Source organism: Typopeltis vanoorti, chromosome 9 (assembly GCF_054136105.1).
Source record: "Typopeltis vanoorti isolate ZY-2024b chromosome 9, IOZ_Tvanoo_1.0, whole genome shotgun sequence".
Classification (NCBI taxonomy): Eukaryota; Metazoa; Arthropoda; class Arachnida; order Uropygi; family Thelyphonidae; genus Typopeltis; species Typopeltis vanoorti.
Window position 1 is genome coordinate 135,697,317 of NC_143557.1, and position 24,260 is coordinate 135,721,576.

Here is a 24,260-nt window from a genome sequence, read left to right on the forward strand (position 1 = left end):
CTAATGACTAACATCAGGAGTAAAATCAAGAAATGTTGAATAGTACTTTGCCTGTCATATCATATTTACAATATTTTGTTGAATTTTGGTTCCCATATCAACAATTAATTCATTTTGCACAATGGTTGATAGATACGAGTTTTGTTTCTTAGCTATAATTTTTTTTCCCTAATTAAATGATCACATTAAATGATCTTTTAAAAGTGGATCAAATTCTGCAATTAATTCTATGATTCCTAAAAAATTACCATTATGGACTGTGTACAAAGTATCAAAATTACCTCTAAAAGCTAAATTATGTTCGGATAAATAAAGAATTCCTGCTACTATTCGTCTTAAAACATTTCTTAACCATTCTGCTTCAAATTGTAACATTTTGATTTGCCTGATCAATTGTATTGTGATTTTTTAAATTACATTCCATTTGTATCCATGAATACATGCATTTCATGTGCACTGGATTTCGTTCGTGTGATTTTAATCTTTCACTTACATGTAGTCAGTCAGAAAAGCCATTATTAGATAAAAAATTATCATCAGAAGAAAATAATTTGCAACAAAAACAAAAAATAGAGTTGGAAGAGTTTGAATATACAAGCCATCTTCTGTTTTGCTTATCTCCATTTGCAACTGTCCTAACATAGTGAGCTATGAAAAAACACCTCTTGTTGTCATCTTTTGGAAAATCATTTTCAGTCAGAGGAGACTGTGGACCACGTTGTACAATTTGTGTTAGTGTTGTTACGTTGTTCAAAATTTTGGGCCATGTTGCTGGATCATCAATAGTAAATAGTTCACCTTCCTCTGGTGTCTCAGTTTTAGGATCTTTAATACTCATTGTTTAATCAAACGCGTCATGTTCTCCGCTTCCTTTGAGTATTTCAGAACTCTCATTATTAATTAATGTTGAAGCCGAAGAACTGTTTGTAGTTATTTCAGAACTTCCGTTATCAACTGATATATCTGAACAAATATACGAGTTCAACTTCATAAATTTAAACAGTGAATTTCTTTGACATTCCTCAGCCGCTTCTTTTTCTTGTTTTCACTTTCGTTTTTCATGCCCACTTGGGTATTTTCTTCCATAATAATCTCTCTCACAACTAGTCATACTCTTGAATTAAATACGATAGATTTAATTATAAAATAAGTTAATAAATTAAAATAAAATTACTTACCTGATAAATAAAATATATCTAAAATAGATAATATTAGAAAATAAATAAATCTAATATAGATTGAAAACTGCTATTGAAGAAAAATTTTGATGTCGGATAACCTAAAACCAGTTTACAAAATATATTTTTTAAGATGTTTTGCAAGTAATGTCACATAAAAAAATTGCCATGACAGTACGTGTATATACTTATGTGTTCATAAAATCATAAACTAAAATCAAAAAACTCCTTAAAATTATTAAAAACACTTTAAAATGCACTTTTCCTTATTTAACACTATGTACGATATTGTTATATATCTTAGATTAGTTTCAAATACTACCGCTCTAGTGCTACGATCTTATTTCGCTTACTATAACAACAATAGTTGGTTGTAAAATTATATGCATATATTTTTCTATATAATAATATTTTTTATATAATAATTACAATATTAATTTATATAATAATTTAAAAAATAATTAATTGATTTTCATTTTTCAATTTTTTGCACTTTGCAGGGCCCTGTGCCACCGCACAGTTCGCACACACATGAATACGGCCTTGCATATAACCACTGTCAAGTTTACTTACAATGCCATGAAAGCCTCATGGTCCTACTGCACATCACACTGACTGCAAATCTGCACTTGCTTATCTCTCTTATTCAGCTTCTTCACATAAACATCCACAACATCTCCACATGCATACATATTACACTCATGGTACTGTACCACTCTCAAAATTATCCATGCCAATTACTTTGTATTTCGTGTTCCAAGCTATGCAGTTGTCTCACTCTCACCACCATTTTATTCTAGAGTGCTGAACAAGAATAGAGAATTTAAAATAATACACAGTCTAAAGTCTAGAAACCTGAAATTTAGGGGACATATTGCACAGGTGATGAAGGTAACACAGAGGATTGCTGCAATAATGAGAAGGACGCTGACCTGCAGAGATAAAACAGTTATCATTCTGTTGTATAAGACCCTGATCAGACCACACTTGGACTATTGTTCTCAGATTTGTTCCCCAGGATTTGAAGGGGATAAATTAACTGTGGAAAGGGTACAAAGGCGGATAACAAAGATGGTTTCAGGACTGTACAATGATAGTTATGAGGATCGGCTGAGGGAATGTGGACTGCAGAGCTTGGTGGATAGAAGAAGGTGAGGTGATATGATTGAGACTTTTAAACTGTTGAGAGGTGGTTACAGGGTTGACACTGGGGAGTTCTTTCGCTTGGTTGAACAGCAGGAAGGAGTGATGACAAGAGGCCATCCCTGGAAGTTACGAAAGGAATCTGTGAGCAAGAGGGTGAGGTTTCTTTGCATGGAGGGTGGTTGAACCATGGAATGCGTTGCCTGATGGAGTGGTGAGAGCGAGAACAGTCAATAAGTTTAAAGAGAGGTATGATAGACTTTGTGTTTCTTAGGGGGGACCTCCCCTCGATGAGTCTTGACAGACTTTATGTTTCTTAGGAAGGACCTCCCATGATGTCTTTTGACTCCATGGAGGCCTGAATAATATAATAATAATAATAAAGAATTTAAGCAAATATCATGTACCAATCACACTATCACACAGTAACACTCATTCTAAAAATACATAGAATTATCACACAGTAACTGTAAAATTGACTGCTGCAGCCCTTATGACGATGATCTTACACTTGCTACCCAGTGGTCATAATATGTTTCCAATCGATTGGCATTTACAGTTACATACACTTTGAAACAAAACAGCAGTGCTTGCCTAGGTAGATATATGAAAGCTATTTATTAGACATTTGTCTGGATAAAACTAAATTCCTGCATTGCAGAAATTTCATTAATTATTATTAATGAAATTTTATTATTATTATTATTATTATTATTATCCTAAGACCCCCATGGAGTTACAGACTCATCTAGGAGTTCCCTTTTGTAATATCATCGCACTGTGCCTTAAACACTTTCAAATTATCTGCAGACACCACGTTCTCAGGCAATGCATTCCAATCATTCAAAATTCTCCATGCAAATAACCTGCTTCTCACACCTTTGCTCACAATTTCCTTATACAGTTTCCAGGGATCACCTCTTGTTCTCTCCCAATCTCACACTATTTTATGAAAAATTTTTCAACGTTAATCCTATAACAACCCTTTACTAACTTTTACATCTATATCATATCACCCCTCTTCCTCCTATCCACTAGACTCTGCAAATTGCATTGTCTCAACTTTTCTGCATATTCAACATTCCAGAGATCAGAAACTATTTTGGTCAATTGCCTCTGGATCATCTCCAACATCTCGTTATCCTTTTGAAAACCAGGGGACCAAATCTGTACATGCACAGTAGTCCATATGTGACCTAATCAAGGCTTTATACAATGGAACCAGAATCTCTTAATTCTACAAGTCAGTGTCCTTCACATCATTGCCCAAATTCATTGTGTTGTCCTTACAATTTTGGCAATATGTCCTCTATATATGTATTTATGTTCTCTATATATTTCAAATCCTTATCCACCATCATGCCACGATCTCTTAATTCCGCTTCCTCCAACAATATATCTTAACCAAGCATAAATTCTACATCCCATGTTTGTTTTCCAAATTTTAAAACTTTACATTTTGCAACATTGAACTATTATCCCCAATCCTGTGCCCATTCACTCAGTCTATTAAAGTCTATTCGTAAGGCCATAACATCTGCCCTACTTCTCATAGTTTGTCCCAATTTTACATAATCCGCAAAGTGCTGTATACCCCACTGAAATTTTCCTCAATATCATTAGCACATACAGGCTAAACAACAATTGCCCTAAAACAGATCCCTGAGGCACACCAGTAGTGACTTTCTTCTTCTTGGATGTTGCTCCTCCATATATAATTTGTTAAAATATTTAACATATTAATTTGTTAATCATATTTTAATATAATGAATACTATTTGAATTTAGTTTTAAACTGTTTATTTAAAATAATTTTCTCTTTTAGATTCTCTCAAAAGGTATTATTCTGCTCTCAGGTTGGGAAGAAATGACTTCTAGTATCAAGACATTTGCAGTTACCTTATCTCCAGAGATGGCTCCAACTGCTACTGTTGTTGTATATAATGTTGCTAGGGAGGGTGAAGTGGTTGCTGACAGTTTAACTTTTCCTGTAAATGGTATTTCAAGAAACAATGTGAGTTTTTTTCTTTGTCTCTTTTATCATTTCTGATAGTAAACTAGTTTATTAAAAACTGTTTATTAATCATATTTATTGAAAGCTGCTAATTAGTTATTATTGTTGTTGGATGAAGATGGTAAGCCCCCCCCCCTCCAACTTCAAATGAGTTGGCATTTCCTGTAACTTATCAGAACCAAATATATCCTTTGGCTTATCAGACTCGAGAACACCTACATAAATTGAGGAGTAATGTACACTGATATCTTGCCTTTGCTTTAATTCTGAATAGCCCAATGCTGTAGAAAGATCACCTCTGAATTTCTAGTTCATTTTGGTGTATATATTTATGTTGTATTTATTATTATTATTGTTTGTTACACAGGCAACTCCATATAGTTCAAAGACTTATTGTGAGATGTTTGCACTAACCATTCTTAACATTTTGCATGGCTGTTTTGCATGGAGAGTAGTTGGATCATGAAATTCATTGCCTGATAGGGTGGTGGATTTGCATATGGTGAATGGATTTAAGGAGTGGCATGATAGACTTGGTGTTGACTAAGATGGGCCCCCCACAATGAGTCTTATGACTCCATGGAGGTCCATAATAATAATAATAATAATAACATAGTGCCTAATCATACCTTTTCTTGAACTCATTCACTTACAAGCACTGATAACTGCCTCTGGAAATCCATTTAATCCATTCACCACTTTTAAGGAAAAATCTTCTCATTTTCTTTACATCTTTCTTCTTCTTCTGTCATATAAAAAAAAATGTCTTCTACATCTATTTCTAATAAAATCATTTTAGTAACATATACTATATTTACTTGAATATAACTCGTACTTTTTTTTCCCAAAATGAAAGCTAAAAAATCGTTGTGCGAGCTATATGTGGGGACTTTTGGAAACTAAAGTTTTCAGGAAAAAACTGAAAACGGGTATGATTTACCAAGAATCTCCTATTCGCTATTGCTACTTCCAGCCCTCGAGAGTGGTTTCCTTGTGTGTATCATCAGGTCATCTACCCAATAGCGTCATCTTATTTCCCATTATTTCGAGCAAAAATTATCAGTAATTTATAAGACTTGAGGTTCATGATGAACGATTCTTCACAAATGACTAAAGAAGTGAGAGCAGAGCGCAAAACAGACAGCAGTGGTAGGCCAGTAGAGATAGAGCAGTTATGAAGATGTAGATATGATTGGTGCAATGTTACAAAAGATTATGCAACCCAAAGATAAAAGCAAGCCGACAATTTTTGAGTTAAAATGCTAATTCTCTTCAACTGAATTCCATAATATCTGAAACTGCCATAGCAACATTCACTATATATTTCTTAGTTTTAACATGCTTTCGAATTTTAACACATTCAGTTGTATTTTATTGTTGCTTTGCGTTTGAGCTGGCATGTAGACTCACACACATCTAAAAAAAGAAACAATAGTTTTTAGTTAGATACTGTGTTTGCTGGTGCAACATATGGTTTTTTCTTGAGTCTATACAGCATAGTTTCTGAGGGAGGGGCATGTGATTCATTAGTTAGTGCTGTTTTTATCCCAGTTGTCTCTAATTGCACTATTTGTTGAGAAGTATATTACACAGATTGCAGATGTCTCTGTACCTTATTCTGTGATAAAATAAAACTACTTGTTTATCTTGTGTGTGCTGCAAGATAAACAAGTAGTTTTATTTTTTATGTCGAACAAAGCATATAGTGTTTTCATATGAAAAAATATTTTTATTATTATTATTATTCAGGCCACCATGGAGTCAAAAGACTTATCGTGGGAGGTCCTTTCTAAGAAGCACAAGTTTATCAAGACTCATCGAGGGACGTCCCTCCTAGGAAACACAAAGTCTATCATACCACTATTTAAACTCATTGACTGTTCTCGCTCTCACCACTCCATCAGGCTATGCATTCCATGGCTCAACCGCCCTCCATGCAAAGAAATCACTCCTCACCCTCTTTCTCATAGTTTCCTTTCGTAACTTCCAGGGATGGCCCCTTGTCATGACTCCTTCTCGCTGTTCAACCAAGCAAAAGAACTCTCCCAGTGTCAACCCTGTAACCACCTCTCAATAGTTTATCATGATGGAGGTTTAATGGATTTTTTACGACACTCAAAAATAATTAAAATAGAATTTAATACTTCCTGTATTTCGTCCTAGTCACTAGGACATCTACGGGGATTACAAAAACAATTAATGTAACATGCACACAAATATCATACAATACTAAGCCCAACTACGTGGGTGACACTAAAGTCCTATCCAGGTGGAGTGCCTTCTAAGGGCGGTAGTAGGTGGCCTGGAATGTAAGGTGGGACCTCTGGTGATGAATGTTTCCCAAATCTTCGGAAGCTTAATGCAACCGTATTTATTAAGATTTGGTTGGTTTCTGAAAACTGCTGCTGGTTCTAAGAAAAGTCTCTCTTTCTTGAATTTGCTGTGGTGGAGCATGGTGGTTTTCTTCCATGATACCCTGTGGGTGGTGTCCAAAACATGGTCAGCCAAGCCTGAATGGCCATAGTTGTGTTTACAGATGTAAGACTTGTGTTCCTCCAGGTGGATGGATGCCGATCTGCCTGTCTGTCCAAAGTACGCCAGCTTACAGGAACAGGGTACTTTGTAAACTCCAGGCAGAGAGAGAGGAGGGAGCTGATCTTTCGTAGAACAGATAAGGGTAGCAAGTTTGCGGTGGGGCTTATATGCTGTGTGTAGGTTGTACTTTTTTAGTATCTTGGCTATTTTTTCGGATGTGCCACGGATGTAGGGTATGGTGATGGCATTTTTAAAATCTTGTTGATGAGAAGGACAGGGAATGGGGGAGGAACTGATTATTTTTTTGATACTGTGATCGCTGTAGCCATTGGAGAGGAAAGTGCTGTGTATGTGGTTAAGCTCAGTAGTGAGGGTGGTTCCACTGGAACAAAGATTGTGGGCTCTCTTGGTAAGAGTTTTAATAATGCCATATTGTTGAAAGGGGTGGTGGTGGGAGAGTTTGTGAATGTATCTGCCTGTGTGTGTGTGTGTGGGTTTTCTGTATACAGTGAAGGCAAGTGTATCATTAGGCAGGCGTGTGACTAAGGTGTCTAGGAAGGGTAAACAATTGTTCTTTTCCTTTTCCATAGTAAACTGGATTCTTGTATGTAGGCTATTGAGATGACTGAGGAAGGAGTCTAACGTGTCTGGGCCATGAGGCCAAATAGAGAACACATCATCTACATATCTTAGCCAGATAGAAGGTTTGAGTGGAGCTGAGTCTATGGCTCATTTTTCGAAATCTTCCATATAGAAATTGGCAAGAGGGGTGAGAGGGGGGAACCCATGGCGTCTCCCTCTATCTGCTTGTAGATTTTGTTCTTCTAAGAGAAATACCCAGAGTTAATGGCAAAGGAAAAGAGATCTAAGATGTCAGAGGGAAAAACGTTTTCTAAGAGAAATAAGGTGTCAGTTAAGGGAATATTGGTCAACAAAGAGGAGATATCAAAGCTCACCAATATGTCTGCATTATTCAAGGTTAAATTTTCTGTGAGGGCTTTAAAGTGGGTAGAGTTTTTTATATAGGAAGTGGACCTTCCGATGAGGGGGGTCAGAGAGTTGGCCAGCTGTTTAGAGAGTCTATAGCAAGGTGCATCGGTAGCATCTACTAGATGCCATTCTTCTTCTCACCGGCAACATTGTCATCAGCTTTATAAGTAATATCAAGGGGTTATATAGAATACTGTAATAGTACTTTATAATAACTTTACATTATTATCAATCTCCTATTAATAATTTTTCTCAAATTAATCTTCTGTTTGTCAGGACTGTATCATCAGATCTTATATTTTTGTTTTCTAAGGCATTTCTAACTGAAGTAAACCACTTAGATCATGGTCTTCCAATCGATCTTTTTCCTGGTATCCTAGCATCAAATACACCTGTTCTGCTAACCTATGCTTTCCCTGTTTAGGTTAACTACACATTTCTGAATGCTAAATAATTTCACCTTTCTTCTTTCCTAATGTCTATATTATTATTATTATTTATTTATTCACATAATTGATACACAGTCAAAACAAGATATCATTTAAACAACAATTTGACTGTGATACAGAACAATTCAGATTCTAACCAAGAATCTAAGAATAGTCTGTCAGGTAGTGTCATAAAATATGGACTGTTCCAAGTAATGCTGTTTTTTGTAGCTCGTATGTGGTCACTTCGTTGATGTTTAATTGCTGTAAATAGTTGGATAGGTTTTTTGAAACTGCACCAAGTTCACTGATAACTATTGGGATAACTTTGGTGTGTTTAAGCCACAGCCCACCAACTTCGATTGCCAGATCTCGATATTTAATAATTTTTTCTAGTTCTTTGTTGCTAATGTTGTTATCACTGGGTACTGCGATATCGATAATTCAAACCTGTCGATGTTTGATTATTGTATTTCCAGGTCTATTGTGTTCCAAATGCCGATCAGTTTGTATTCTAAAGTCCTAGAGAATTTTTGCTGTTTCGTTTTTCAGTACCGTCTCTATCTTATGCTGCCACCAGTTATCAGAAGTAGGAAAGCCATTTTTTTTGCATACATGCCAATGAATTATTTTGGCCACTTGATTATGGCAGTATTTATAGTCAGTTTGAGCTATCTTGCTGCAGGCACATTAGATGTTCTTCAGTCTCATCTTTCTGATCACATAATATGCATTTGCTGTTATAACTTATTTTCAAAATTTTTGCTTTCTAATGCAATACTAGTTTGTAATGCCTATTCTTGAGCTGCTAGAATAAATCCTTCTGTTTGTTTTTAATATATCCATATTGTAGCCATTGCCACATCTTGTTCACATCAATTTTGTCCTCAGTAACTCCAAGAAATTGGCCATGCAATGATTTATTTTTCCAGCTCACGTATTGGTTATTTTGCTGTTCCTTTTTGTAATCACTTGCAGTAGACCCCGTCCACCTATTCTCTTTGGAAGGTACAACCAGTCAACATCACTTCATGGATGTAATGCATGATTCATAGTCATTAATTTTTCTAGTTTTGTAGTCTAATTTATCCAGGTTTTCTTTTGTCCAATCTATTATGCCAGCTGTGTATCAGATCACAGGTATAACCCAAGGATTCATTGTCTAACTGTGTTTAATCCATTTAGTTTTGTTTTCAGAATATTCTAACTCTCTTCGTGTATTCTGTTGTTGCCTGTTGTTTAACTTTCGAGCGGAGAATATCACTGGCTTCTAATATACCTAGCTATTTATAGTGTTTGTCAGCTGAAATTGCTTTAATATATTTCTCTTGATCAAAATTAAAATTGCTATAGTTCGCCCACCATTTGTAGATCCCTTCTTGGCATTTTGCCAAGAATAGTCGATTCATGCTGAGGGGGAGAAAGAAATGAAGGATGTACGAATTGGTCACCAACATGTGAAATCACATGCTTTCTTGTCTGTCGCTGTACTAGTACTGGCTTGATTTTTGTTGTCGCTTTTTTGCATTATATTTTTATTATTAATTTGTATGATGGATCCAGTACAGTCAACAAGTTCTGTTGTTAAACGTTTCAGTAGCTCTTGCAAAAGAATATTGAATAATGTGCTGACATTCTGCGAAAAAGAATCGGCAGAAGGCCGTCTTCTTGTTCCCCTTTCTCAAGTCATAAAACGTGTAAGTGCAATTGCGGGTGTATCGGGGTCGACTGTTAAAAAAATTCGTAGGGAATCAAAAGGTGAAGGTAAGCCAAAATTTAAATCTCCTAAAAAAAAGCGCCAGAGAAAGAAAACCATCGAAACCATAGCTTTGAATGATTTTGATGTAGACGTTATAAGAAGAACTATTCACAAATTTTACTTGGTCTAGAAAAGAGTGCCAACTGTTCCGAAATTGATTCCTGTGCTTAAAGAAAAAATTAATTTTCTTTGGAAAAGAGAAACTTTAAGGAAAATACTTCATGAAATCGGATTTTGTTTTAAAAAGTCCCAGAATAAAAGGAAACTTATCATGGAGCGAAGTGACATTGTTTTATCTAGAACGCAGTATTTGAGAGCAATAATATGTTTCAGGGAGGAGAAAAGACCGATTGTGTATCAGATGAAACTTGGATTGATAGTAATTTAACTTATGGAAAATGTTGGCAGTCTAAAGAAGAATGTGGAGTGCCACAAACCGGAAATGCCTCACGGCGCATAATAATTTTGTGTGCGGGTCGAGAAATGGGTTTTTTACCGAATTCAAACTTACTATAGAAAGCCAATTCAACTATTGGAGATTACCATGGGCAAATGAATGCTACGATCTTCGAAAAGTGGGCAGAAGAAAAACTGATTCCAAACCTTCCTAAAAATGCTGTTGTTATAATTGATAACTTCATATCACTCTATTCGATTAAACAAAGTTCCAGATTGGTCTAATAAGAAGCAAGTTCTTATGGATTGGCTCTCTGCAAATAACATTTCTCATTTCCCAGATATGTGAAAAATTTAATTGCTTAATTTGGTCAAAAGAAACTCGCCCACAACTAAACTATTTAAATTCGACACGATGCTCAAAGAGCATGGATTTGTAGCTTTGAAGCTACCAGCATAATCATTGCGATATTAATGCTACTGAGTATGTTTGGGCAGAAGTGAAAAGTTTCATTCGCCATTGCAACGTAACTGGGGATATTGACATGTCAAAACTTTTTAAGCTTTCAGAACAGGTGATTGAAAGCATTACAGTTCAAAACTGGGGAAAATATTGTTCTCATGTCACCTCATTGGAAAATATATATTGGGACAGAGACGGAATTATCAAAGAATTATGTGAACCTTTGGTGATCAGTTTAAGTGAAAGTGATGCCGATTCGGACACCGATTCAGATGACTCTGAAAATTAAAAGAATTTGACAATGGTATTTTTTCCAACATTTTTTTTGCATGGGTTTGTTAAAAGAGTCACAACAAGTCATAAATAATTAATCAGTTTAGGACATTAACGTGTCTCAGTTCTCTTAACTGTAAGTTTAGAATATCTAAGTTCATTTGAAATAATTTCTGTTTTTCTGTATAATTATTTTTATTTTATAGAAAACTTTCTTAAAAATAAACTTAGTTACATTTTTGTTTTATGCTATACCTTTTCTTTTTTAATTTTGTTAACACTCTACGTACATTTTTCCAACTGTTATACAAGCAAAATAGTTACACTTTAAAAACAGCACTGTTCGTAAAAGAAAAGCTAAATTTTCCGACCTGTAATAATAAACAAACTCATCCCAGAAGACAGACTGATTACCCTATTATCAGAATGGATTCTCCTTTTTCTGACATGCGCAGAAGTGTCGAGGGACCTCTGATCAGTGGGCAAACTATAGTATCATTAATTTTTCCTCATTTAATAGATAAAATTGCACATTTATTTAAACCAAATTCTATTTTGATGTCCTGACTGAAAATACAAACTGTATAACTTCAAGTCATCCATATACAACAGATGAGAAATTTTAATATTATATTTAGGAATTTCATATCCAAGTTTTGTTTTCTTCAAAATCATAGAGGTATCAAAGAAATGTTGAAGAGCAATGGTGACAAGGAACCACCTTGGAAAATTCCACGTTTAATGCTAATATCTCCGAATCGTTTATTATTGACTATTAAAGTTGTTTTCCATAATTTCATAGCAGCAGCCAGAAAGAAACATATATTTTTTCTAATATTCTGCTAATTTACTAATTTGCTAATATATTTTTGCCAGCTTGGTTGGCTGAGTGGTTAATGTATTTGCTCACCAGCGAAAAGGCTGCAAGTTCGAATCTCGGCATGGGCATGGACGTTATGATTGTCTGCGAAAATACTAGTGGTGTTTGGTGGATGGCTGTAGATGGCATTGGTGTAGATGATGAAATCTATTCTTGAGAGATACTTGTGACATTAAATTAAGAAATATAAACATGTTAACACAAGAATATTTTAATATTTTAATAATATTTTAATATTTGGCAAATAAAATATTTGCCAAATATTTCAGTCTGAAATTAACAGACTATCCTCAGTGGCTTGATTATCCTCTGTTTAGTTCCTAGCAATGTAACATCATGCAGCTTGCTACTCAGCATGGGCATGGACGTTATGATTGTCTGCGAAAATACTAGTGGTGGTGGTGGTGGTTGGCGGTAGATGGCATTGGTGTAGATGATGAAATCTATTCTTGAGAGATACTTGTGACATTAAATTAAGAAATATAGACATGTTAACACAAGAATATTTTAATATTTTAATATTTGACAAATAAAATATTTGCCAAATATTTCAGGTCTGAAATTAACAGACTATCCTCAGTGGCTTGATTATCCTCTCTTTAGTTCTTAGCAATGTAACATCATGCGGCTTGCTACTTTTGAATGATCAATTGTTTGTATTCCACCTTGTAAAAACTGTTCCTATCAAGCCACTGAGGATAGTCTGTTAATTTCACACAGAAATATTTGGCAAATATTAAAATATTCTTGTGTTAACGTGTTTATATTGTGTAGATGATGAAGGTAGTTGTAGTTGGGGAGATGGAGACGGAGAGTTGTAGAGTAGGTGTCCTCCCTCAGTGAGCTTTGGACTCCCTGGAGATGTTACATAATAATAATAATAATAGTTCCAAATATTTGTAGTGATTTTAGGAACCAGGAGTGTGAGAGGGAATGAAATGCTTTCTTATATCTTATAGTCTATCCATGCCATGTTTAAGTTAGTTTTTCATCTTTTTGAATTTCTGAGAATCATTTTATTAATAAGGATTTGGTCTTTTGTTCCTCTAGATTTTTGAAAATTGCCTTTTTTGTTCAATCAGATAAATCTGATAAGTAATAGTATATGGAATTTGCTATGATTGAACAACTTAAGCATAGTTGGTAGGCATGTTATTGGAACGATAGTTATTTGGGTCTTCACCCTTATATTTATCTGCTTATCTTTCATGAAGAGAAATGTGTGCCCAGATATCATCCAGGTACCACTGAGCCTGACTGTAACAAATAATTAAATTGTTCTGCCATTTAATTGTGTAGACTAGTTAGATGCTTTAGCCAACATTCATGGAGTTTGTATTTACCAGGTGCATTCCAGTTTTTCAGTTTTCTAGCTTGTACACTGACCATTTCTTTAGTGATAATGACATTTTGCATTTGTTTTTGTTTCATTTCTGATTCTATTATATTTATCTGCTTATCTTTCATGAAGAGAAATGTGTGCCCAGATATCATCCAGGTACCACTGAGCCTGACTGTAACAAATAATTAAATTGTTCTGCCATTTAATTGTGTAGACTAGTTAGATGCTTTAGCCAACATTCATGGAGTTTGTATTTACCAGGTGCATTCCAGTTTTTCAGTTTTCTAGCTTGTACACTGACCATTTCTTTAGTGATAATGACATTTTGCATTTGTTTTTGTTTCATTTCTGATTCTATTTCCTTAATCCATGAGGCATCTTTATTACATTCAATAGGATTATCCCAGATTGACTTCCAAAATTTGAGTGTTTCTTCTTTTTCTGGTGAATAATTGTTTACATTTATATTATTATTATTATTATTGTATGGGTACCTCCATGGAGTCCGAAGACTTATCGTGAGAGACCCAAACTATCCAAACCATCTATTATACCTCTCCTTGAACCCATTAAAAGACAAAGCACTCTCTCTGACTCAGGCAACCCATTCTCATTCACAACTCTCTCTCCAAACAAAAAATCTAGTCCTCATGCCCCTACTAACCACACCTTTGTTCAACTTCTAGGAATGACCCATTGTTCTGGCCCCCTCCAGCCAAGTGCTGAAATATTTCTCCTGCATCAATCCTATAAAACCCTTTAAACAACTTAAATGTTTCTATCTTATCCTCTCTTTCTCTCCTATCACCCAACTTCTACAATCCACACACCTTCAGTCTATCTTCACAAGGAACATTCCACAGGAAACTCACCATCTTGGTCACTTGCCTCTGAATCCTCTCCACCACTTCCTCATCCTTAAGAAACCCAGGAGACTAGACATTCGCACAGTAATCTAGATGCGGATGTATCAAGGTCTTATAAAGAGGAATAACAACTTCATCTCCACTTGTTAATGTGTTTTTCAATAGAACCATTGCTTTAATTTCACATGCAAGTAAAGTTATCCTAAAAAGTGATTCAACAAATTCTGAACCATATTATTATTATTATTAGGAGTAGTAGTAGTAGTATTATCCTGAGACTCCCCCCCCCCATAGAGTCACAGACTCATCTAGGAGGTCCCTTTTGTCATACACACAGCTCATTCAAATTCTCTGCAGACCCATGCTCTCAAGCAATGCATTCCAATCACTCACAACTCTGCATGCAAAAATGCTGAGGTGGTGCAACACCAAGGCAACTCGTGGCAAAAGGGAGAAAGCTATCATCACTCCTATCTCAGTATCTCCCATAATGCAAAGCACATCTCCTTGCAGATATGTGTAATGCTATGCATTAAGGCAAGGGCCATTACCCATACTGGTTTCAACCTTTAATGAGGTCTCGTCAGTGGGAGCCAGGCGTAGTAGTGGAGACACCAAGGCAGAAACAATGAGAAGTCATCCCAACCTATAGGAGTTGCCAAAAGGTGTACAACCTTATTATTAAATTACTCTGGATTCAGAGAAAGATGTTGAAAGTTTATTTTTCACTTGGTTAGATTATAAAAAGTTTAGTTTAATCCTTTATCCAAGTGTGAGCAAACAAAGTTTGCACTTGAAAGTATCTTCAGGACTGAGCTAAGGTGGTGCAACACCAAGGCAACTCATGGCAAAGGTGGAGAAATCTATCATCACTCCTATCTCAGTATCTCCCATAATGCAAAGCACATCTCCTTGCAGATATGTGTAATGCTATGCATTAAGGCAAGAGCCATTACCCCTACTGGTTTCAACCTTTATTGAGGTCTCATCAGTGGGGGGCCAGACCCAGTAGTGCAGACACTAAGGCAGAAGCAATGAGAAGTCATCCACACCTATAGGAGTTGCCAAAAGGTGTACAACCTTATTTGGATAAAGGATTAAACTAAGCTTATTATAAGGTTTTATAGAGTATAAAGACAAAATGCTCCTTGGAGGTAATGATTGCTAAACAGAAGGTAATGTACTTTGGACATATTATGTGAGCAGATGAATCATTGGAAATGGCAATTATGTTGGTGAAGATTGAGGGCATGAGAAGCAGAGAAAGACCACAAAAGAGTTGAGTGGGCAACATAAAGGAAGTTACCAACTTGAACTTACAATTGCTGAAAGAAAAGACAAGAGGCCGAGTGGGAATGAGCTTTTGTTCACAGGATCACCAAGAGTTGAAAATGACCGGATGACACATGGCAACAACATTGTGATCAAAGGTCACCAGTTCAGTGGTGTGGCCAAATGTAAAGTTATGCACATTTTTATGAAGATATTGCAAGTTGTGTTTGTATTTTATTGATGGTATTGACTGTACAAATTGATGAAGTCAGGGATTTTAGGATGATGATGGACAGAGAGTTGAATTTATAGAAATGGGAAAAGCTTACATAGATGTCAAAAACCACTCCAACAAGTATGGATAGGGAAGTTATCATCTTTTTTTTTTTTTTTAAATAAGGCTTTGATATGACTATATGTTCAAAATGCTTAGATTTGGTTGTCTGCATTCTTTCAGGTTGTGTTGAGGAAGTGAGAGAAGGGATTTCAGAGGCAGGTGACCAAAGTAGTGTCACGGTTGTGGAATTCTTTCTGTGAGGATAGATTTGAAGGTTTGTGGATCCTAAATATTGGTTGATAGGTAGAAGTTAATAAATATGATAGAATATATAAATTGCTAAAGGGAGTTTTTATAGGATAAATGCAGAAGCAATTTTTCATTACATGACAAGAAGGAAAAGAACAAGGAGCCAACCCTGTAAATCGTGTGGTTAACAAAGTCATGAGGACTAGATTTTTTTCTTGAAGAGTGATGAATGAGTGAAATGTGTTGCCAGAGTTGGTTGTTAGTGCATTGTCAGTGAATGATTTTGATTGTGTGAATAACAGCTGTCATCCTCCCAAAATGCTTGGGAGTTCATGGACCTAGTTATTAATAATAATAATATCAATTTACTAAAGAGGTTTAATTTTCATCATCATCATCATCATCAAATTCCTGCTATGTACCCTCAAGGGTACAGGATACTGTGTACAGGATACGACAGTACTACATGAAAAAATTACATCATTACTAACTTCCTATCTACAATTTTCCTCCAAATCAGTCTGTTACTTGTCAAGACTCCAACATTATCAGATCTTATATTTCTATCATCTAAGGCACTTTGTACCGTATCAATCCACCTATATCTTGGTCTTCCTCTGGGTCGTTTTCCTGCCAACCTGGCAGAGAACACTTGTTTTGCTAATCTTTCTTCTCCCATTCTATTTAAGTGACCATACCACCTGAGATTAGCTCTGCTAATGCATTCCTGGATGCTGACAATGTCAAGTTCTTTCCTAATATCCTCTTTTTTAATATGATATTTCCATTGATGCCATCTGTTTACGCCTCTAATCTTTCTCAAGACTCTCATATCTGCGGTCTCTAGTCTTTGGTCAAGTGTTTTACTTTTGACCCAGCTCTCAGATCCATAAGTTAAAACTGGTTTGAACACTGTCTTGTATACAGCTAATTTAGTGTTCCGACTAATTTCTCTCTTATTCCATATGAATTTATTCAATTGACTTCCCACCATACCAGCTTTGCTGATTCTGTTGTCTATTTCTATATTTAATTTACCATCTTCAGTAAAAATTGTGCCTAAGTAGCTGAAATGTTTTACTTGTTCCACAGGTTCTCCATTCACAACACAGTTGACATTTTCAATGATTCTGCCTATTTTCATTGTCTTTGTCTTTTTATTGCTGACCTTCATACCATATCTATTACAACAGCTATTCAATTTAGTCAGAGAATCTTGCAGACTTGTAGCGGATTTATTTAGAAGTATAACATCATCCGCATAAAAGAGCTGACATTAACATCTCCAATTTTGATATCAGGTTTAATACCACTTTCCTTCATAATGTGATCCATATAGATAATGAATAACAGAGGGGATAATGTACATCCTTGTCTGACACCAGATTTAACATTAAACCATCTTCCTGTACTTCCTTCAATTCTAACTGCTGACTTACAACTCAAATAAAGACTAAGTATTGCTTGATATAATGCCCCATTGACACCATATAACTGCAGCGTATTGAATAGCTTCTCTCTTGGCACCTTGTCATATGCCTTTTCCAAATCGACAAAACTTAAATACAGATCTTTGTTATATTCCCATGCTTTCTCGACTATTTGTCATAAAGTGAAGATCTGATCCTGACAGCCTCTATTTGGCCTGAATCCAGCTTGTTCTTCACCAAGCTTTTCTTCCACAATTCTTCTCAACCGTTTCTCAAGTATACTGTCATAGATCTTGCCAGAAACACTCAGTAGGGAAATACCTCTGTAATTCTCACATTCAGTTTTATTTCTCTTTTTATATATGGGTACTATGAGAGCTCTACTCCAATCATCGGGAATTCGTCCCTCTGTCCGGGCTTTCTGAACTATGCAGTGCAGCCACTGTAAGACTCTTATACCACCATACTTCAGCATTTCTGGTCGAATATCATCTACTCCAGCTGCCTTTCCACATTTCTAGCCTTTGATGGCTTTTTCTACTTCAAGTATGGATATGTATTCCTGACTGCATGCCTGGTCAGTGTTTTTTATCACTGTGCTGTCATCACTGCTTGTTTCATTTAGCAGTTTTTCAAAGTAATTACTCCGTACTTCAAGGATATCTTTTTCTCCTGTTTTCATGTCACCTTTATCATCTCTAACTCCTTTTACAGGCACTCTTTTTTCCATTCCTAAGTTTCTTCAACAACCTCCAGAATATTTTGCCACCTTCTTGATATTTATTTTCTATATTCTTGCCAAAGTCCTCCCATGACTTTTGTTTAGCTAGTTTTACACACTGTTTAACTTTCTTACATTTGTCTCTGTATTCTGTAAGAGTAAAAGCTGACTTATTTGCCAGGAACTTTTGATATGCTTTCTTCTTTTCCTTCACTGCCTCTTTAACTTCCTGTGTCCACTAGGGAGTTCTGATTTTTTTATGCTTGCACACAACCTCACCACATGCCTCTCTGGCAGAATCAATCAATGTTTTCTTCAGAGTTTGCCACTGAATCTCCAAGGTTTGATTCCTGTTCTCAAACTCTTTCATTTTCTTTTCAATAATCTTTCTGTATTTTAGTCTACAGTTTACATCTGAGAGCTGCTCAACTTTTATTCGCTTTAAAACTTTCTTACATGTTATTCTTTTCAATATGAAATTCAATTTTATCCTGCTCAAGACTAAATAGTGATCACTTCTAATTTCAGATCCTCTGTACACTCTGGTGTCCTGCACCAGGGAGAAGACATCACTATCAACAATAACATAGTCAATGAGACTTTTCTTATTCCTAGCCTCTTCTCTCCATGTAAACCTCCATCAAAAAAATAAAAATGATGGAGGTTTAATTTTATATTTTTTTTACTGATAATACAGCAGTTACTAACATTTCTGAATTTAATTAAACTCTCATTTACTAATTTGTATAAAAACATGTAGGAGTAGTTTATAATAAATTTAGGTGACATAGGAGATGGTAGCAAGAATTAATAATCGCTTTACTTACTTCAGTGTAATTATCTGGCATTTAAAAAAATTTTAAACCACTCTTAATGGCATTTTTTTTCTGTAGTTTACTGTAGCACTTAACAGCAGAAAGGACAAATCAGGAAATACAGTTGAGGTTGTGGTAGTTGGCCGACCAGGTTCTTACGTTGGACTTGTAGGACTTGATATGACTTTGTATGATATGCAGTCTGGAAGTGAACTTAGTCATTCCCAGGTAATATGCATTTTAACTAATCATTCATTAAATTTAATTAAAAATTTTCCATTTTTGATTTCTTAATCATGTAATTCATTATAATACTACAATATGATAATTATCTGTTATATTTTCTCATTATTATTATTATCATTATCAGATCTCTATGAAATCAGTGCCTTATTGTTGAAGCTCATTACTCTCACACACAAATATCATCAGACTGTGTTTTAGCATTCATGTTTTTGCACTCACCACCTCTCAAGCAATGCATTCCACTCACCAACCACACAAAAAGGCTGCTTCATATCCACTGTCTAGATTCTCATACAGTTTCTAGGGAATGGCCTCTGGTTCTATTCCTATCTCCCTCCATTCTATGAAAAATCTCTTCCTCATCGATCTGGTAACAAACCCCTTCCCAACTTTTGCCTCAGTCATATTCATCCCCCCCTCCTATCCACAAGACTCTACAAATTGCATTTCCTCAGGTTTTATTCATATCCAATATTCTAGAGGCTGAAACTGCCATAGTCCATATGCAGCATGCGTCAAGTTCTTATGCAAGGGAACCATCACCCCTCCCCTACTTCTACATGGTAGTGTGCTCTGCATTGATATCATAATTCATTTTGATATCCTCACAATTTTAACAATATTCCCCCAGTTTGAGATCCTTTCTACCATTACCTTCAGATCCCTTACCTTCTTCACTTCCTAAAAGATATCTCCTTCTAATTATATATGCTACATCCCATGCTTCCCTTCCAAATTTTCAAAAGCAGGTATTTTGCTACATTGATCTAGCAGAATCACTCACCTGTACACTTAAACCGTCTATTTCTATCTTTCTGTAAAGCTGAAACATCTGCTCTACTACTCATCATTTGTCCCAATTTTGCTTTACCAACTTTTCATTACCTATCAAAGAGCCAATCTCTCCTATCTGATCCACCAATTTAAATACCAACTTCTGCACAAAATGTCTTTGCAAAATGTGCATCTCTTTTGTCCAATGTGTTTGACCCTTGTAATACTGGGTATCCCAGAGAATCTTGCAGTTATTATCAACCCTTTCTTGATACTTGTCTTTGCCAATCTTTCAAACACTGTAACCAGAACTCCAAACACAGATATTTACTAATTTCAAGTCTTTTGTAATAATAAGATAAAGTATAGTGCTGTAAGCTTATTTAACTTACACATCACAGTTAACATTAACACTACTCTATGATGCATTTTATAATATCTATAATTTCATTGTTGCTATTTAAAAAAAATTATGAATGATGATCATGATAGCATTGACTAAGACAAACAAACTTGCATAAAATTGTGCCTTAATTTTTTTTTAATATAATTTATTAAGAAATCCTTTGAGAAATCACTTTATTTAGGTCATTTATCTGTCAATAAATTTCATTATCAATCATAATGAAATTTACAAATTGCAATGTACAGTAGTGAAAAGCATAAATATTTTAAAAACTATAATGGTCATGAAGCTTTGTAAATTTATTTATTCCATTTCTGAGTATTTTTATTTATTTTTATTTTACACTTATTCCCACTGAAACTTACTTGGTCAGAAGAGGACTTTACTAACATTCATGCATTATGCAGAATTTGAACCTCTTGTTTCATCTTAAACCATAAGTTGGTAACTTTGTAAATTTTTTGTTAGATTTATTTGAGTGCTAATGAGTATAATGGGCTTGCCAATCATTTGTAAGTGGTTTGTTGGTGCTTTGTCAGTTGAAAGTGAAATATGACTGGTGGCGAGAGATCTGAGATTCTTGCTTGCAGTTGTACGAAAGAAAACGCAGAGAGGAAAGATTGCATGTGTGTGTGTGATAGTGATGAGCTGAGCAGAAGAGCAGTAATAATGAATAGCATAATAGTCAGAATGTGTCAGAAGATTGGATTGAAATATGTGGATGCTTGGAGGACATTTGAGGACAGAAAGGAAGTATATGCAAGAGACTGCTTGCATTTGAATGAGGAAGGACGTAGGCTTCTGGAGAGATTGCTGTTTTCTGAATGAGTTGGTGTGTCAATGCAGGGAAACTAGCATTCCCAAGGTGGATGGTAGCAGTGGCCTCTTGTGGGAATGGGTGCTTGGGGAAAGGAGGATGACATCAGGTAACACTGAGTCCAGTGGGTTTTGGAGGAGACAATGATATATATATATATATATATATATAGAAGAAGTGACATTTTTATGCTTTATATTAAAGCCAGGAATATCCGGAATAAAGGTGATGAATTCGCAGCACTGATAGCATCAGCCTTGCCAAAGATTATTGGGATCTCTGAGATGTGGTTGACAGAAATGATATAATAACAGGAATAGAAGAGGAGAGTATAGCAAATTTTGGCAGGATAGGAAGGGAAAATGCAGTGGTGGACTACTGCTTATGATAAGTGATGACATGTCCTGTAAGAGTAGAGGCTTTGGAAGGCAGTAACACTAATGGTTTTGAAAGCATATGGTGTGAGGTAGAGGTGGGAAAAACAAGATATTTGGTGGGGTGTTGCTACACGCCAAGGAGCACAGAGGGTGGGGGAGTAGGAGACGTTTAGATGTTGCAGTTGAGCTTGGCAAGTCCTGATTGTAATGGGAGATTTTAACTACAGCAGTATAAGCTGGGAAGAGGAAAATGTATGTAGGAATATGGGAATGGAATTTCTAGAATTCTTGAGGGAAAAATGTCTTAGGTAACATGTAATAGAGGGAACAAGAGGGTCAAGAGTTTTGGATTTGCCATCAGAAGAGCTGATAATAACTGAGGTGCCATCTCCCCCTCCCCAGTTGGAGAAAGTTATCATGTGGTTTTGACTTGGAAGATGAATAGACATGAAGGAGTATCAAAGAAAAGGGAATATGTGTGAAATTATAAGGCAGGTGATTATAAAAGTCTTAGACGTCAACTTCGGGAAGATTCATGGAGGAAGGAATTGGAAAGCCGGGATATTATTAGTGCTTGGGAAATTACGAAGGAATATTTGTTAGCAGCAATAGTAAACTGATTCCACAAGTGAAGAAGAGGGCACAATTTGGTGTAAAGTGGATGACAAACAATATCAAACTGGAACTGGAGGTGAAAAAGAGATTATGGAAGAGATATAGAGAGGGGTGAAGAGCAGATGCATGAGGAATATAAGACTCAAACCAGAAGAGTGACTAGTATGGTGAGGAAGGCAAAACTGGAATATGAGAAGAGATTGGCATTAAGATCCAAAGAAAATCCTAGGGAATTTTTTAGCTATGTGGCCAGGAGGAGGAGGAGAAATGATTGTGGAAGAATGACATTGTGGGATAAAACTGGGAATATAGTGAGTGATGCAGAGGACATAGAGGTGTTCAATGAAGACTTTATTGCAGTATTTCATCCTGGAGAAATAGGTTTTAATACTAGAGGGATAGGGCAGGTTCGAGGTTTAGAGGTGCAAGATGAGAGTGTTCCAAATACTGAGTACTCTGGATGTCAGTAAAGCTAGGGGACTGGATGGTATTTCACCATGGGTTTTGAGAGAATGTGGCACTATCTTTCCTTCCTTCCATACCCAGGGAATGGAAGGAAGGTAAGATAGTGCCATTGCATAAGGGTGGTAGCAGACTGGAAGTGTCTAATTATAGGCCAGTTTATGTGTCATCAGTAGGTGTTAAGGTCTTGGAGAAATTAGTGAGGCACCATATACAGGGTGTTCGGGATAAATTTGACATATTTATAATTAATTATATTTTTCCGTAAGTTACATGTATTAACACACACTTCTCTTCATTTAAAAGTTTGGACCCTTCTTCATTCATATACAAGATGTCAGAAAGGATGGATAGCTGGAACCCACCTGAATCATGGAAGAGAATAACTTGTATCATGATGATTCGTGCCCGCCATCAAAATAAGGATATTACGACTGCTGCCCAATGCTCCCTCAATACAGTAAAAACAATCAGGCATGAACTAGAGACTTGCAATGGTGACTACGAGGATGTAGCAAGAAGAAAGATCCCTAGCAGACGATCTGATTGCGTTCGTACAGCAGAATTCCTCGCAAATCTGCAGGAACAGGTGTTGAAGAACCCTGGCATTGGAATTCGGGCTTTGTTCGTGGAGTTGCTAACTGTAGTCAAGCCCTGGATAACAAGGGTAGCCAATGGTAGGCCGTATGTATGGCAGCAGGATTCGGCCCCTTGCCACACCTCTGGGAAAAGTCAAAAATGGTTGTCTGAAAATTTCTACGACTTCACCAGTCCAAATGTTTGGCCTCCAAACTCCCCAGACCTTAACCCCATGGATTATTTTGTATGGGGCGCAGTTGAAAAAGACACCAATCGCACTTCCAGTAATACAAAAGCCCAGTTAATGGATAAAATTAAAACAGTTTTTGCGGCCCTTCCCAGGGAGACTGTAGCATCAGCTTGTTCGAGGTTCCGAAGCAGAATTGAAGCTGTGATCGATGCTAATGGTGGTTATTTTGAGTAAATCTTGTTGATAGTATTGTAATTAACTCTGCCTGTAATGTTTTTTTGTCAATTCATTAAATTTAATAGATACAAAGAAGATTTTCTTTTTCCTTACGAAACTGTCAAATTTATCCCGAACACCCTGTACAGCGTTGCACAGATGAGGGAAAGGCATATACTGCCATTTTTTTGGATTTTTCAAAGGCATGTGATAGGATACCATATGATAAGCTGATACTTAAGTTGTAGCACATGGGTTTAGATGTCAGGTTAGTCAACCGGATTCAGGATTGGCTGTCTGATAGGTATCAGAGAGTTCTGTATGGTGGGGCAGTTTCAAGGAGGCAGAAGGTTACAAGTGGGGTTCCACAGGGCTCAGTACTGGGACCTGTATTGTTCAATCTTTATATCAATGATATTGTCAGTGGATTGCAAGGGGGCATTCAGTTGTTTGCAGATGATGTGAAGTTGGGAAGGGTTATCAGTAATAGTGCAGATGTGGCAGCCCTGCAAGAGGATTTGAATAAACTAGACAGATGGGAAAATGAA

At 36.1% G+C, this 24,260-nt stretch overlaps 1 protein-coding gene across 5 annotated transcripts in view; it reads left to right on the top strand.

Annotated features, from left to right (window-relative positions):
• Positions 1 to 24,260, top strand: part of LOC150103595 (CD109 antigen-like) — a 716,838-nt gene that overhangs the window by 343,306 nt on the left and 349,272 nt on the right. For all 5 annotated transcript variants that reach the window (XM_090397638.1, XM_090397642.1, XM_090397639.1 and 2 more), the window contains 2 exons: positions 4,146 to 4,334; positions 19,109 to 19,258. In XM_090397638.1, coding sequence (XP_090253764.1) covers positions 4,146 to 4,334; positions 19,109 to 19,258 — 339 coding nt within the window. The remainder of the gene's footprint in view (positions 1 to 4,145; positions 4,335 to 19,108; positions 19,259 to 24,260) is intronic.